Source organism: Dipodomys merriami, unplaced genomic scaffold (genome assembly GCF_024711535.1).
Source record: "Dipodomys merriami isolate MVZ:Mamm:240054 unplaced genomic scaffold, mDipMer1.0.p SCAF_1, whole genome shotgun sequence".
In the NCBI taxonomy this organism is placed as follows: domain Eukaryota; kingdom Metazoa; phylum Chordata; class Mammalia; order Rodentia; family Heteromyidae; genus Dipodomys; species Dipodomys merriami.
The window spans coordinates 5,337,671-5,354,192 of record NW_027202270.1 but is presented as its reverse complement, the minus strand read 5'-3'; the positions used below and the strand labels follow the sequence as shown (position 1 = coordinate 5,354,192).

Below are 16,522 nucleotides of genomic sequence, written 5' to 3'. Positions count from 1 at the left end.
CGGAATAGCATTCCATTTTCTACTAATACCTCTTTCTTCCGGCACTCATCTGCCGTTGGACACAGATGAGGCTTCTGTCACGGAGCTATTGTGGATTTTACTTCACCGAGCATGGGCTGCTTGGGCATGGTTTTGCTAAACGGATCACAAACATTTTGACGAACAGTGAGGGTGTTGGGTGGTGTAACTCTGCTGTTGGTGTGGAGGGATCTCCACGCAGGTTTCCACGCGGGTATACCAGTTGTCAAGCTTCTCAACCACCGACAGGAGCTCTGGCTTTGCCCATCTTGAACACGGGGCCTGGCGCTTCCTCCCCGGAGGAGGTCGGCCTGGGCGCGGGACCAGGTCCAGCCGGGAGCTGGGGCCGGTGTGCACCGTGCGTCCTGGTTCTGCGGCTGGGCCGTGCAGACGGGCCTTGTCTCTGGCGTGGACATGCCCTCGTTGTCTGCCGAGCACCGGACCCCAACGTGCTTTCCCGAAGAAACCCGGTGGCCGGTGTCCCACCCCGCTTCTATTCAGGCCAGCCTTGAGCGGGGAGAGCTGAGGGGCGGCTTCCAGGCCCGCGTGGCTCTGGCTCTCTGTCTCCCCCCCCTCCCCCCCTCCCTTGCTCTCTTACCCCCTCCATCCTTCTCCCTGCCCCTGGTCCCCGTCCCGCCCTCCCAATCTCCCTCTCCCCCTCTCCCCTTCCTCCCCTCTCAGTTTTGCCAGGCTTTCGGTGGTCTGAGCATGCTGTTTTCCACCAGGTTGTGGTGAGATTCATGTGGGCTTCCCAAATCATCCTAGGATGGGAAGATCCTGTGGATGACTTTGTGTGATTTCCCTCTATACTGTGTGTCCACGAAAGGCGTCTGCCAGGTGTTTGGTGAATTTGGAGACGGTAGAGGGGCCACCAGGTCATGATGAGATGATCTTAGCTTTCTGTCAGATCTGGGCGCCATCTAGGTGGTTCCAGCTTACTGTAATGGGACAGTTGGGAGTGGCTAGTGGAACTCCCTGGGCGACAGGGGAGTAGAGTTTCCATCATGCCATCATACAGACAATTACCTGAAAGTTCCCAGTCACAGGGACAAGAGGTGATGTGGCAAATGCGCTGGAAAAGGCCATCCTGTGCTCCTAACCGGGAGCAAGGCCCTTCCGTGGCTGCTTGAGGAATCGCTCACTAAATGGTCCTCAGGTGCCCTAATGTGTATCACTGGCCTCACCTAAAGCTTTCTAGAAACCTGCCTCTGTGTAGTTGAGTCTAAGGCCACGAACATTTCTTGAACATATGCTATGAACAGAGCGTAGAGGGGATACTGTGGATGGAGAAAGAAGCCAGAAAGAATATGAACACGAGGCTGTCAAAGATTGGCTCCAAGAATGTGAGAAGGAAACTCAAGTCAATCCAACGAGGGTCCTGGGAGTCACTGTGTGAACTCACACCAGAGGACAAATCTCTAGATGGGATAATGAAGGAAAGAGAAAGGCATTTCAAAAAAAAATCTCAGAAAAACCTGAACTGAATAACTACTTGATGCCCTGGATTTATTAGGGGAAATTAATTTTTAAAAGGTGATTGTAGGCAGGCTGCTGGTGCCTCACACCTGTAATCCCAGCTACTCAGGAGGGTGAGATCTGAGGATTAGGGTTCAAAGCCAGCCTGGGAAGGAAAGTCTGTGAAACTCTTATCTCCAATAAACCATCAGAAAACCAGAAGTGGCCTTGTAGCTCAAGTGGTAGAATGCTTTCCTTGAGCTGGAGAGCTGAGGGACAGCACCCAGAGTTCAAGCTCCATGTCCAACAAAAAAGAAAAGGTGATTGTACGCAGGCTGCTGGTGGCTCAAGCCTGTAATCCTAGCTACTCAGGAGGCTGAGATCTGTAACTCTTAGTCCCAAGCCAGCCCTGGCAGGAAAATCTATGAGACTTTTATCTCCAGTAAACGACCCAAAAGCCAACAGTAAAGATGTAGCTCAAGTGGTAGAGCAGTAACTTTGAGCATAAGCAGCTCAGGGACAGGGCCCAGACCCAGAGTTCAAGCTTCAGCACTGATAAATAAAAAAATAAAATAATAATAAAGATGACTGTAAGATAGGAATACTGTGTAGGGCAGGTTTATTTTCTCTACTCATTAAAGAAGCCAAAGGCAAGAAAGTATTGACGGTAAACTAAGTTTACTTGAAAGTGAAAGGAGAGGCTTGAAAGCAGGTAAGGAAAGTCTCCAGCAGGAGAGGGCCTGAGAGGAGTTCATCAGAGTTCTGCAGAGGACGGTTTTATAGAACAGGGTCCTGCCCATTCCTCCTCCCTTGGACTTTGAGTTGCCTGAGAGCTTGTGCTCGTGCCACGCTGGCTCCTTTGATTAGGTGAGAGGACACCCATACCATTGAACAGTAGTAGCTGGAGGCATTATGGGAAGAATAAACATCATGCTGGGACACCGTTGTTGGCCATGATTTATGTTTGCCAATTTTTTCTCTGTCTCTTCCTAACAGTTCGCCTTTCTGTCCCTCAATACCTTGGAAGCCCTGGAAGAGTCCCAGTAGGAGAGTTGTCAGGCTTTCCCAGCACTGAAGGAAGGCCTTGGAAGGGTTAGGAATAGAACATGTACTGTGCTACAAATAGACCCAAATAAACAGGGATGGCTGTCCATGACAGTGTCTGTGAAGAGGAAGTCCATTGCCAGTGAAGGGCTTGGAATAAGGAACCTGAAGACGTTCTTTTAAAGCTGGGAAGCATATTTGTTTCTGAGCAAGGAAAGTTGTATAATTTGAAGATAACATCTAATAATTACTCTTGGAAACGTTCCAAAAGGCCAGAATTTGTCCCAACTTCCTTTTCTTTACTCTCTCTGAGTTCTCCAGGACCCAAATTACTGCTTATATCTGTGTATTTAAATTGCAGTGCTATGCATGATTATCTCCAAGGCAAAGGTCATAAAAAATCTGGAAAATATACAAGTAGAGGTATCAGCAAGTGTTGGAGAGATATTAGTTCATGAATTATTTCCCTGAGTAAATCATTGCCATTGGGTGTAACATTGTTCAATGAATATAAAAATGCACTCTCTTTTCATTGCTGCTTTCTGCCCTACCTGTTTTTCCATCTGCTGTGTTTTAGGAGCACAGTATCTAAACAGCGGGCTTGCTTCTGGCTGCTCTCTCCATGGCTCCTGCAGTCTTGCCTGGCCTCCTTCCTGTGTGTGCCTGTCTGCTGCTGGCCTCAGGCTCTGCCCAGGCAGGCAAGCTGCTGGTGGTGCCCATGGACGGCAGCCACTGGTTGTCCATGCGCTCTGTGGTGGAGAAACTCATCCACAGAGGGCATGAGGTGGTCACTGTTGTGCCAGAGGTGAGTTGGCAGCTGGGAAGCGCACTGAACTTCACAGTGAAGACGTACTCAACTTCTCACTCGCTGGAGGATTTGGACCGGGAGTTCAAGGTTTTTATTGACACCCAGTGGAAAAAGAAGGAAGAAGGTATCTTTGCTTTAGTAGGTGGCCCTTCCTATGGATTTTTTCAGTTGATTTTTTCACATTGTAGGAGTTTGTTTAATGACAAGGAATTAGTAGAATTCCTAAAGGAGAGCTCTTTTGATGCAGTGTTTCTGGATCCTTTTGACATGTGTGGCTTAATTGTTGCCAAGTACCTTGCACTCCCATCTGTACTGTTCTCTAGGGGAGTATTTTGTCATTACCTTGAAGAAGGAGCTCAGTGTCCGGCTCCCCCTTCTTATGTTCCCAGAGGTCTCTTGAGTCTCACAGATGCCATGACTTTCCAGGAGCGAGTGTGGAATTATATAAGTCACTTGGCAGAGCGAATGTTTTGTCCGCTCTTTTACAAACCTGTCTCAGAAGCTGCCTCTGAAATTCTTCAAACACCAGTCACCGTGTCTGACCTGTTCCGCCAAGTGTCTATTTGGTTGTTGAGATCTGACTTTGTCTTGGAGTTTCCCAAACCTGTGATGCCCAACATGGTCTACGTGGGTGGGATGAACTGCCACCAGGGAAAGCCACTGCCGAAGGTAGGACTTCTCTCCTTGGCTCATTGATCGTGAACAGACTTTGGACATTGATTGGTGTGTTCTTTATTTTTGCTGAAACTATACCATCTTCCTGGTGCAGCTTGATAATTTTTCTTCCTTTTATGATGTTTTTATGTGTGACCATAGTTTACTGTGGTTTAAGTAGATTTTATGTAGCTGCCCTCATTTATGTACATATGTAGAATTGATATAATTTCATAGTACTACCAGGCTGCATTTATAACTTGTTTTTTGTAAACTCTTTAAATATGAAATGTGACCCTTTACTTATGTTATATGTACAGGACAATCTCCTCTACCCATTTAAAAATAACATTATGTATAAACCCATTTAAAAATAAGATTATGGCTGGAATGTGGCTTACTGGTAGGGTTCTTGCCTAGCATTCATGAATCTCTGGGTTTGATTCCTCAGTACCACAGAAACAGAAAAAGCTGGAAGTGGTGCTGTGGTTCAAGTGGTAGAATCCTAGCCTGAGATCCTCTCAGACAGTGCTCAGGCCCTGAGTTCAAGCCCTAGGACTAGTAAAAATAAAAATACAAAAAAAATATTATGGGCTGGGTGCCGGTGGCTCATACCTGTACTCAGGAGGCTGAGATCTGAGGATCACGATTCAAATCCAGTCCAGGCAGGAAAGACCTTGAGACTCTTTTTTTTTTTTTGTCGGTCGTCGGTTTGAACTCTGGGCCTGAACGCTGTCCTCAGCTCAAAGTGAGCACTCTACCACTTGAGCTACAGCACCACTTCTGGTTTTCTGGTGGTTTATTGGAGATAAGAGTTTTATGGACTTTACTGCCTGGGCTGGCTATGAACCATGATCCTCAGATCTCAGCCTCCTGAGTAGCTAGGATTACAGGTGTGAGCCACTGGTGCCCAGCAAGACCATGAGACTTATCTCCAACAAACCACTCAGAAATCCAGAAGTGGCACTGTGGCTCAGGTGGTAGAATGCTAGCCTTGAGCTGAAGAGCTCAGGGACAGTGCCCAGGCCCAGAGTTCAAGGCCCACAACCACCAACAACAGCAAAATTTTCACATTCTGAGTGCTCATGGCTCCCATCTGTAATCTTAACTACTTAGGTGGCTTAGCTCTGAGGATTGCAGTTTAAAACCAGTCCAGGCAGGAAAGTCTGTGAGACTTATTTCCAATAAACTTCTCACAAAAATTCAGAAGTGGCACTGTAGGTCAAGTGGTTAAAGTGTTAGCCTTGAGCACAAAGAGGGATAACGCTGAGGCTATGAGTTCAAGTCCCAGGCCAGACTGGCAAAAAAAAATATGCATGTATATATACTAAATGGCATAGGAATAAATTTCATGCCTATTAAATGCAAGTAATAAAACATACTTGATGCCTTTTACTTTGTGTTTCTACTTGCCAATAAGTTATAGGCATCATCAAGGCCACTACTTACTGACTGACAAGTTGTTAAATATTGCATTCAATTTTTTACATTGTTACACCATATTGTTTGGAGCTAGCCTGTTCCCTACCGTTTTTGTTTTTGAGACCAGCACGTGAATTCAGTATCACCGGATGCTTTCACTCATTGGCAGTTGCCCTACTACTTAAGCTACACTTCCAACCCTGAGCTAACCTCCAAGCTCAGTAAAAACCTAGCTTTTTCTCCTTTTTGGATTTGTGAGCAAGACTATATCTGATCATTCTTCATGTTTTCTTTACATTATTGCATATATTTCCTGTCCTTTTGGTTATCTGAGTAGGCCAGTGTTCTAGGAGCAGCACTATTCTGTCAGATAGTATCTCTGATTACATTTAATAAATTGAGGAATTGTCTTCAGAATGTTGAACCACTACACTGGCCAGCAATGTATGAGAGTTATACCTTTTCCAAACACTCTCCGGCTCCAAAGATTGCCATCTTGTTAACGATGTGTTAAATTCTGGGCCAAAACATTGTGTGTGAGCCTGCTTTAATGTTCACTCCCTCTTTCTATGGATATATTAGTGTTTAGTTGTTAGCATACCCTTGTATTTCCTCTTCCATGAGTTTCACATTTACAGTGTTGGTTATTTTTAATATGATTACATGCCCCTTTTTATTTTAAAAAAAGAGTTGTTATAATCCTTTTGAGTGCCAAGAATATTAATGTAGCCGTTTTGTGTTAACGAGGTAACCTGAGTGGATGGGTGGGGTTGGAAGAAATGAGGGAGAAAGACAGAAGGTGTGACCTTGATCAAGATGCATTGTACTCATAAACTGATGTGTTGAATGGAAAGCCTGTATAAGGCTACTTATAGGGAGGAACATGGTACTACCACCAACAATCTGTGCTGCAGGAGTAAGGGCAGGGCCCCAATGGTGGCCTGTGCAGGGGTGAGGCAGGGCTCCAGTGGTAGACTGTGCAGGGGTGAGGCAGGGCTCCAGTGGTAGACTGTGCAGGGGTGAGGCAGGGCCCCAGTGGTGGACTGTGCAGGGGTGAGGCAAGGCTTCAGGAATAGACTATGCAGGGGTGAGGCAGGGCTCCAGGGGTGGACTGTGCAGGGGTGAGGCAGGGCTCTAGGGGTGGACTATGCAGGGGTGAGGCAGGGCCCCAGTGGCAAAATACTCACTTTTGTTTGTTGTTCCAATACTGGGGACATGGTCAGAGTCTCACATATTGGAAGGTATTTGGTGGGAATGATTTTTGAGCTGACTCGATGGACTGGTATAAATAATGCTTCCTTTAAGAGTCTGGGAGGCCCAGATCTATGTGTGTCAAAGGTAGGGTTACTCTTGCACACAGCAAGATCAAGAAAGGAGAAGCAAGGCGTAAGATGCTGAGCTGGGTGCCAGTGGCTCACGGCTATAATCCTAGCTACTCAGAAGGCTGAGATCTGAGAATCGTGATTGGAAACCAGCCTGGTCTGAAGAGTCTCCATGAGACTCTTATCTAGCCAGAGGTGGAGGAGCTGTGGCTCAAAGGGCAAGCAGCCTTCAGCAAAAATTGTTCAGGGACAGTGCTGAGGCCCTGTGTTCAAGCCCCACATTTGACCAAAAAAAAAAAAAAAAAAAAAGACACTGAAAAGCTGCAAAGTTGAGCCATTGAAAGGGCGTCTCTCTCCTCCCATTCCATCAGCTCAGTGCCATGCTGCACCCACACCTCGCTGTGTCCTTGCCCTCCACCTGAGCGTGGAGCCTACAGGTTCCTCAGTCACCAGAGTGTTGTTTGGCCTATTAGATCACATGGAGCAGTGTAGAAATAGCTTTATGTGATTCTTTATCACCCTCATGTCTTGAAGTCAATACAACATGAAACCAGGGTTTCAAAGGCATGTGTTCTATAATGCCTTTATTTTCTACAAAGGAGGAAAAGATAACACTTTTGGGCATCAGCAGGCAGATTTATTTGAAAGCATACATGTTTTAGAAGGTTATATATATTATACTCTATGTAATATATATATATATATCTATAAGTATATGCAAAAGTATATGCAAAATCTCCAGGAAGAATTGAGATCTTAAAGCAGGCACTTGATTAATAGGCTGAGTGTGCCCCAAGTATAAATGTAAATTTTCATCAAGGTAACTGTGAACCATGCATACTTTCCACCCTTCTTTCAGGTGAAAGGCTGTGTTAGGGGAAGACATATAGTTTTTGTGCTCCTGGAGAACAGAATTCATAGTTCTGTTTGATAAGAAGTAAACATGTGTGTGTGTGTGTGTGTGTGTGTTGATGGTGTATGGTATCAATGTAGGAGACCTATAACAAAATATCCTGAATCCATCCAGAGGAAGTATATTCAGGAGTGGATCTGAATCCTTTAATAAGGATGATAGATAATTATTTTTTGTTTATTTTTGATTGTTATTGTAAAGGTTATATGCACAGAGGTGTTAAAGTTGCATAAGTCAGGTAATGAGCACATTTCTTTTTGAATAGTGTCAACTCTTCCCTCATTTTCTCCCAGTTTTTTCCTCCCCCCGCCAAGTTGTAGAGCTTATTTTCAACATAATGTCTAGTGAGTATCACTGCTGCATTTGTTCACCTTTTGTTCTACCATTTCTGTGTTCCCTCTTACCCTCACCAAACACAGTAACTTACATACAAGACAAAAAGTACAGAAAACAAAAACAACACCAAAAGAGAAAGAAATCTAAAACAAAAAACAAAGCTAAAAATTCTGGTATCCATTTTTTGGGGTTCAGTTCCATAAGCATCATTTTACATGATCATATGCATTTAGCTGTTGAGCCTTTGTGATGCTCTCCTGTGAATAACAGATAATTACTTTAATGAAGGAATGAAGCAATCACTGCCAGTACTTTGACATGTTTGAAAAGTCCTGTTGGAATTGCTGAGTAGGTCCTAGAGGACCGACTTCAATTTCTGTCTGTATTATTCAGTGGGGGAGCTTTAACTCTGGAGAACTGAAGTTAGGGGGCTGTGTAACATTGTACAGAAAGATATTCTGTACAATGATGTTTGTGATGATGAAAATCATGTGGAACCAGAGAACACTGTGGTTGCGGGACATCAAGACTGAACAGAGTATCTATTAATTATTCCCTATCAGGCAGTGAGGTGGCGCATGTGCTGTCAACCACAAAGAGACCCAAACTCCCTTTTAACAGTTGTGAAAACAGTTGATAAAACTGAGAATCAGAATACAAACATATTTTTTTCACATAGAATTACTTGTGCTCACACTATATCAACGTATCCCTCCCCCGTTTTGTTGGTTGTGGGCTTGAACTCTAGGCCTGGGCGCTGTCCTTCAGCTCTTTAGCTCAAGGCAAGCACTCTACAACTTGAGCCACAGCGCCACTTCTGGTTTTCAGGTGGTTAATTGGAGATAAGGGTCTGACAGACTTTCCTGCCCAGGGTGGCTTTGAACCATGATCCTCAGATCTCAGCCACTGGAGTTGCTAGGATTACAGGCATGAGCCACTGGTGCCTGGTTCCAAATCTCTCTTTTTAAAAACGGCTGTTGATGTCTTTGTGCATGCATATCTTTTATTATATATTATATATAACTTCATTCTCATGTAACTTTTTTGTTTATATATGTGTGTATATAATTATGGATACATCTATATGTATAACAACTTTTATTGTATATAAATATTGTATATAACTTATATACACATATACATACATAATACATGTATGCACACACATACATACAGATTGTGTGTGCTTTAGAGACCCATTGCAGTATTTTCTAACTCATCATATGGGTTAAAGTCATTATAACCCCCAAACAAGTAATTTTAGAAATTGATAAATTCAGTAAGTTGATTGTAGCAAATGCGGTGACTTTGCAATAGCTGGATTGGTGTCTGCTTGCTCTCTGCTCCCACATGGTGGTGGTGATGTTGAAACTGTTGCTATGAGGTGGAAGTTCGCGTGGGTTTGACTGGCCTCAACTCCACTCATTTGACAAGAACACTTTATGGACAGTCTTGTACTTGGTATGGTGTCCTATTAGAAGGTGTCCCAAGTATAGGTGTCCGTTGGATGGGATCTGACAGATCTGATGGATCTGATTAGGAGAAATACATTCTAATAGGGTGGTAAATGAAGCTGTATGCATGGCCCCTAGTGGCAGGAAAGTATCTGATTCTGATGGTAGTTTGAGATAAACCAGGGACATTCTGCCTTTGATGAAGTGACTTTTATCTTGGCTATTTCACAATAGCCATTTTCTGACACAGATGACAGGACCACTCTCTGTCAGTATGCTTCTCAATATTGCACATGGCAGTCTTAGATCTGTTACCTCTTGCTTTGTCCTCACAGCCCCGCATTTGTTAATTTTTACTAGGGCTGTTTTTCTTTTTTTATAACTAATTGCTACAGGCCTTTTAAGACTAGCAGTTAAAGTTTGCCTTTTAATATTTATTGCAAATAATTTTGTTGTAGTCTTTGTCTTTTTTCATAAATTATTTTCACTGTCGTGTAATCTAATTAGTTATTTTTTATTTATCTGTTTTGCAATTTTAACTGGTTTAAGACTTTCCAAACTTTAGAAATAGAAACCTTTTTGGTATCATGTTTTGACCATGTTCCCCTAATTTTTTTCTTCAGCAAGACCTTAATGTGCAATGCTGTATGAGTTGAGATGTATTACTTTTCCTAAAGCATAGTAATTTTCCTATTACATTTCAAGTATAATTGCATCCTTCATCCATCGAAATGAACTGTATTTTTATGTCCTAATTTATTATATTCTTTGTATCTGCTTTTGAATTCTCACTTTGTCTCACTGGCTTATTTATTTATGTATTACAGCACATATTTTGGTTAAGCAGCTATAGATTAAGTAGTAATGGTTAATATAGAAGCCCCATACATTATTCGTTTTTATTATTATCTTTGAGTAGTTGTATAAAGGAGTTACCATATAACAAAGCAGTTTATGAATACAGTATATCTTGATCAATATCCCATTCCATTCAATATCCTCACCCTTCCCTCCATCCCTTCCTCTTCCCTTCCTCTGAACTTTGTAGGATGTACATTGGATTCTTGACTGCATCCTCGCCATCTTCTCTTCCTCATTTATCTACCCCCTTTCCCTGAGTCCACTCTACCCCTTTTGAGAACCTGGTGTTTTTTTTTTAAACTGACCTTATATTTGCCTTTCAAAAGTATTATATCTTTTAGATTTGGATCAATATTACTTACTTGTATCATTCTTTATGATCTTTCTGTCTCTGTATTTTCTCTGTCCTCCCCTCAGTGTGTCTTTTTCTGATATGACAAGGCCTTGCATTTGGAAATCAAATTTCATTCACTTTTGTAAACCATGTCAACAACTGATGCTTGTGCCCAGTATTCCAAGTTCAAATAACATGTCCTACTGAGTGGGTAGCTGTTCTTGAATTTTAGGGGAGGGAAGAAATATGACAGATGAGATTAGTCCAGTTTTTGACATCAATTTACTGAGTTTTGTGTTTCAAAGACAATGACTTGAAAGAACTAAGTCACCAGGTCAAGTCATGACTAAGCAATTGTCCATCAGCAAGGTCCTGTAAAGAGTCATTTTGTATAGTTCAAAATGATCAGACCTGGGCTGGGAAGGTGGCTCAGTGGTAGAGCTCTTGCCTTGCATGTATGAGGCCCTGGGTTCAATTCCTCAGCACCACATAAGCAAAAAGAAAAAAGCCGGAAGTGGCTCAAGTGGTAGAGCGCTAGCCTTGAGCTGAAGAGCTGAGGGACAGCGCCCAGGCCCAGAGTTCAGGCCCCATGACCGCGCCCGCCCCCTCCCCCCCCACAAAAAGATCAGGCCTGTACATTGCTTATATAGCCTCTCAGCAAATGTTCCTCACATCTCCCAACACATCTTAGGGTTCATACTTGAAAGCATATAAATCTGCGAATGTATTTGAAGACCATGTAACAGATGTTCCCAGTGTACTTCCTATGTTCAGGCCTAATGTGTGCTCAGTGAAAGCAGGAGAAAATTGTGAAGCAGTCACATTCAGGACCACAAGGAATGCTCAGAAGTATGGGAGTCGAGTAATGAGACTTTGTAAGTGGCTGACAGATGGAACCAGGGACACAAGTCACGATCTCTGTGTACAACATGAAAGCACACGTGAAACAAGGACATTTCGATGCAGTGGGGAGACAGCAGCCAGTGGGTGTCTGCCTATTCCTTCAGATGGATCAGAGCAAGTGAGTTAAGGAGAGCATGTGCAAATCCTCTCAGATCTCTGGAGTGGTCCACCGTGGTGTGCTGTCTTACTCCATCACTTCACAAGTCTCAAAGGACTCGGCAATGGAACATCATCCTGCTGGGAACAGACAAGTCAAGCAGCAGAGCCACCTAATGGCAGAGTCACTGCAGAGGCACAGAGAGTTCCACCACAGTGAGGGGGGCAGGGCGGGGATCTCCCAGTCTTTCCTTGGAGGCTGAGTGCCAGTTTTTTTTTTTTTTCTCAATAAGAAGTCTTTGTTAGATTTAGGTAAAGTCCAAGTTTATTTGGGAAACAAAGCAGTATTAGCAACTTTATTCATTTCGTTTAGCTCTCCATCTTTCTACAGTGTCAAAGTCCAAACCCATTGTGTAATGATCTGTCAGTAGAGGGCATGCTTATCCCCAAGGCAAAGGTTATGAACAATTCTGACATAGATAACATGTATCAGGGATATTAGCAATTGCTTCTCGTTAACCATTATTCTTTTGAGTAAATCTTCAACAGCAAGTGGAGCTTTCTGTACAAAGTGTGTGCATCCACTGTATCCAACATACATTTTCTGTTTGTCCTTACTGCACCTGCTGTATAGTGTCTATCTGCAGATTGCTCCTGGCTGCACTGCCCATGGCTGCTGCAGTCTTGCCTGCCCTCCTTCCTGTGTGTGCCTGTCTGCTGCTGGCCTCAGGCTCTGCCCAGGCAGGCAAGCTGCTGGTGGTGCCCATGGACGGCAGCCACTGGTTGTCCATGCGTTCTGTGGTGGAGAAACTCTTCCAGAGAGGGCATGAGGTGGTGGTGGTCGTGCCGGAGGTGAGTTGGCAGCTGGGACGCTCCCTGAACTTCACAGTGAAGACGTACTCAACTCCTCACACGCTGCAGGATTTGGACCGGGAGTTCAAGGTTTTTGCTGATACCCAGTGGAAAACTCGGGAAGACAATATGTTTGCTCTAGCAACAGGTTCTGCTAAAGGTTTTTTTGATATCATTTTTTCACTCTGTAAGAGTTTGTTTAATGACAAAAAACTGATAGAGTACCTACGTGAGAGTTCTTTTGATGCAGTGTTCCTGGATCCTTTTGACATGTGTGGCTTAATTGTTGCCAGGTATTTTTCACTCCCATCTGTGTTCTTTTCCAGAGGAACATTTTGCTCTAATCTTGAAGAAGGAACCCAGTGCCCCAGTCCTCCTTCTTATGTTCCCAGATGGTTCCAGGGCTTATCGCATGCCATGACTTTCAGAGAGAGAGTGTGGAACCACATTTCCTTCCTGACAGAACATCTATTTTGTCCCATATTTGTTGAAAAAGCCATAGAAGTTGCCTCTGAGATTCTCCAGACCCCGGTCACTACATATGACCTGTTCAGCCAAGTGTCAATTTGGTTGTTAAGAACTGACTTTGTCTTGGACTTTCCCAGACCTGTGATGCCCAACATGGTCTACGTTGGTGGAATCAACTGCCACCAGGGAAAGCCACTGCCGAAGGTAGGACTTTTCTCTTTTGGGGGGTGTTTCTCCTTTATCTCCAACAGCCTGAGCTTCAGGGTTAGGTGGTTTAATCTGGGGTCTCTGAGTTTCTGAGGTAGGTGCTCGTAGCGGTGCAATGTCCTCATCACGTTGCTTTCCTGGCTCCACGGTTCTATTCAGTGTGTTTGCTTTTTTGTTTCAGTGTCCAAGTTTTGAGATTTCTTTCCTGATTTCTTCCATGTCCCACTGATGATTCAAACACCTGTGTTCAATCTTTATCTCTTTGAATAGCATGTGTCGTGTTCCTTGATACTGATCTTTATTCTATTATGGATATAGAAACCTGAAAGTCAAATTGTGTTTTGTGAATTTTGTTTTATGGCTTAGGATATGATCTGGTTTGGGAAAGGTACTGTGGGCACCTGAGAGATTTCAATTCTTCTTTAAACACAGGGCATTATTCCACAGTTGGCTAAATTTATATGTCATCAAGGGTGTTGTTCAATTGTAATGTGTCTGTGTTGAATATTTTTTTAACCAGAACATTCTATGTATTGATCAGATTGGGCCATTGGGCTCAACCACAAATGTTATGTCTTGACTTTTGTATTTATGATTAATAATATTTGTTTTATCAACTTGGGATGTGCGAACACTGAGTGTATATATATTTATAATGGCTATAAATTCTTGATGAATTGCCCCTCTGTTAATATACACTGACATTCTTTACCTCTTCTGACTAATTTCTACTTGAATTTTCTTTCTATACTAAAAATGTAAATTCTTTTTTTTTTTTTGTACTTTAGCTTGATGGTGTGTCTTTTTCCAACTTCTCATTGTTTTGTGTGTATGCGTGTATGTGTGCTGGTCCTGGGTCTTGAACTCATGTCCTGGATGCTGTCCCTGAGCTTTTGTACTCAAGGCTGGCCCTCTATTATTTGAGCCATAGCTCTACTTCTGGCCTTTGGTGGTTCATTGGAGAGAAGAGTCTCCCAGACTTTCCTGCCTGCGCTGATGTTGAAACCTGTTCCTTAGGTCTCAGCCTGCTGAGTAGCTAGTATTCCAAGTAGGAGCCACCAGGGCTGGGAAGGTGGCTCAGTGGTAGAGTGCTTGCCTTGCCTGCATGAGGCCCTGGTTCGATTCCTCAGCACCACATAAGCAAAAAGAAAAAAGTCAGAAGTGGCACTGTGGCTCAAGTGGTAGAGCGCTAGCCTTGAGCTGAAGAGCTGAGGGACAGCGTCCTGGCCCAGAGTTCAGGCCCCACAACTGGACCCCCCGCCCCCCCAAAAAAAAACCAAGTAGGAGCCACCAGTGCTCAGCTGTCTCCTGCCTTTTAATCCAACGAAACAATGTGTGTTTTTTAAATAAAAGATTCAACACATAGCTGGTCGCTGGTGGCTCACGCCTGTAATCCTAGCTACTCAGGAGGCTGAAATATGAGGATCCCAGTTGAAAGCCAGCCCAGGCAAGAAACTCCGGGAGATTCTTATCTCCAATAAACTCCCAGAAAACCAAAAGTGGCACTGTGGCTCAAGTGGTAGAGCCCTGGCCTTGAGCTGAAGAGCTCAGGTATAGCGCTCACGCCCAGAGTTCAAGCCCTACAACCGACAAAAAAATTTAAACACATTAAAATATAATTTCATTATTATTAACGTGTTATCCAGAGGGTTGCCACTTTGTGTCAGGTAATAAGTACAATTCTTTTTGGTGCCTCCTTCCTTAGCTTTCCTGCAGTTTTCCCCTCCCATCCCTGCCCACAAGTTCACTTTCCACAATGTATACTGAATCCCATGATTGCATTTGTTCACCCTCCCTGCTTCCATTAAGCACACTCCCTTTTGTCCCCTTAAAAAGAAAAAACAAAAACAAACAAAGAATCCCCAGCAGCAAAACAAAGCACCACCAGCAGCAGCACCACCACAAATCGGGATCTGTTTTGACCACTAATTTTTTAAATGTTCAGAGGAGTTACACCTTTAGGTTCCTCCCTTAAAAATATCTTCCTTCAGTCTGACTATTTGTGTATGAATGCCTGGAGTCCTGTACAAGCTATCATGTCCAGTTGTATTTTAGATTTAGTTTTGAGGGTGATTCCAACATTCCAGAGTTTCCCTCAAATGTTTTCTAGGAGTTTTATATTTTCTGGTTTTTAAAGTGTTTAGTCCATTTTGAATTTTTATATAGGGTATAAGTTTACTCTTCTTCATGTGGATTTTCAAGTTTTCCATTATCATTTATTGACGAACTGATCCTCTCCCCAATACATATTCTTGATTTCTCTCTGGAAAATCAATTTTGTGTGTGTGTGTGAGTTGTGGGGTTTGTACTCTGGGCCTGGGCACTGTCCCTCAGCTCTTCAGCTCAAGGCTAGTGCTCTACCACTTGAGCCACAGTACTACTTTCAGCTTTTTTTTTCTTCTTATGTGGTGCTGAGGAATCAAATCCAGGGCCTCAGGCATGCAAGGCAAGCACTCTTCCACTGAGCCACCTTCCCAGCCCTGGAAAATCAGCTGTGCTCGGTCAAAGCTGCTGTTGAAGGTTCTTGTTTGTCAGCTTAAACACTGTGTTCTTCATCTCAAAAAGTTCTACTGGTTGCTTCTTTTATTGTCTTCTGTTGTCCAACTGGATTTTTCCATGTATTGCTTTCCATCATACATGTGTCCATATATTCTTTTCTATTTTTTTTTTGTCTGTCGTTGGGCTTGATCTCTGGGCCTGGGTGCTGTCCCTCAGCTCTTCAGCTCAAGGCTAGCGCTCTACCATCTGAGCCACAGCGCCACTTCTGTTTTCTGATGGTTAATTGAAGATAAGAGTCTCACAGATTTTCCTGCTTGAGCTGGCTTTGATCTGCAATGCACTCCTGAACAGCTAGGATTTCAGGTGTGAGCCACCAGCACCCATTTGAAATATTCTCTCTCTCTCTCTCTCTTTTTTTTGTCGGTCTTAGAGTTTGAACTCTAGGCCTGAGCACTGTCCCTCAGCTCTTCAGCTCAAGGCAAGCGCTCTACCACTTGAGCTATAGCAACACTTCCGGTTTCCTGGTGGTTTATTGGAGATAAGAGTTTCACAGACTTTCCTGCCTAGGCTGGCTTTGAACCGCAATCCAGATCTCAACCTTCTGAGTAGCTAAGATTACAGGTGTGAGCCACCGGTGCCCAGCTTAAATAATTCTTTTAAATAGTTATTATGAAGTTGATGTACAGGGGGTTACAGTTTTCACAAGCCACGTAATGAGTACATTTCTTTTTGGACAGTGCCACACCTTCTCTCACTTTCTGTGAGTTTTTCCCTCCTTTTCCCACCCACAAGTTGTGTGGTTCATCTTCAATACAGTGTCTAACAAGTTCCATTGCTGCTTGGGCTGGGAATGTGGCTTAGTGGTTGAGTGTTGCC

The 16,522-nt window shown here is 43.6% G+C and overlaps 1 protein-coding gene across 3 annotated transcripts in view; it reads left to right on the top strand.

Annotated features, from left to right (window-relative positions):
- LOC138820744 (UDP-glucuronosyltransferase 1-6-like) overlaps nucleotides 1-16,522 on the top strand; it is a 144,078-nt gene that overhangs the window by 61,688 nt on the left and 65,868 nt on the right. The window contains exon 1 of one of the 3 annotated variants that reach the window (XM_070012912.1): nucleotides 3,120-3,994. The exons of the other annotated variants lie outside the window; for them this stretch is intronic. Within the exon in view, the coding sequence (XP_069869013.1) occupies nucleotides 3,140-3,994 (855 nt within the window). The 5' untranslated portion in view covers nucleotides 3,120-3,139. Of the gene's footprint in view, nucleotides 1-3,119; nucleotides 3,995-16,522 lie in introns of those variants that run through there. 3 annotated transcript variants of the gene reach the window in all.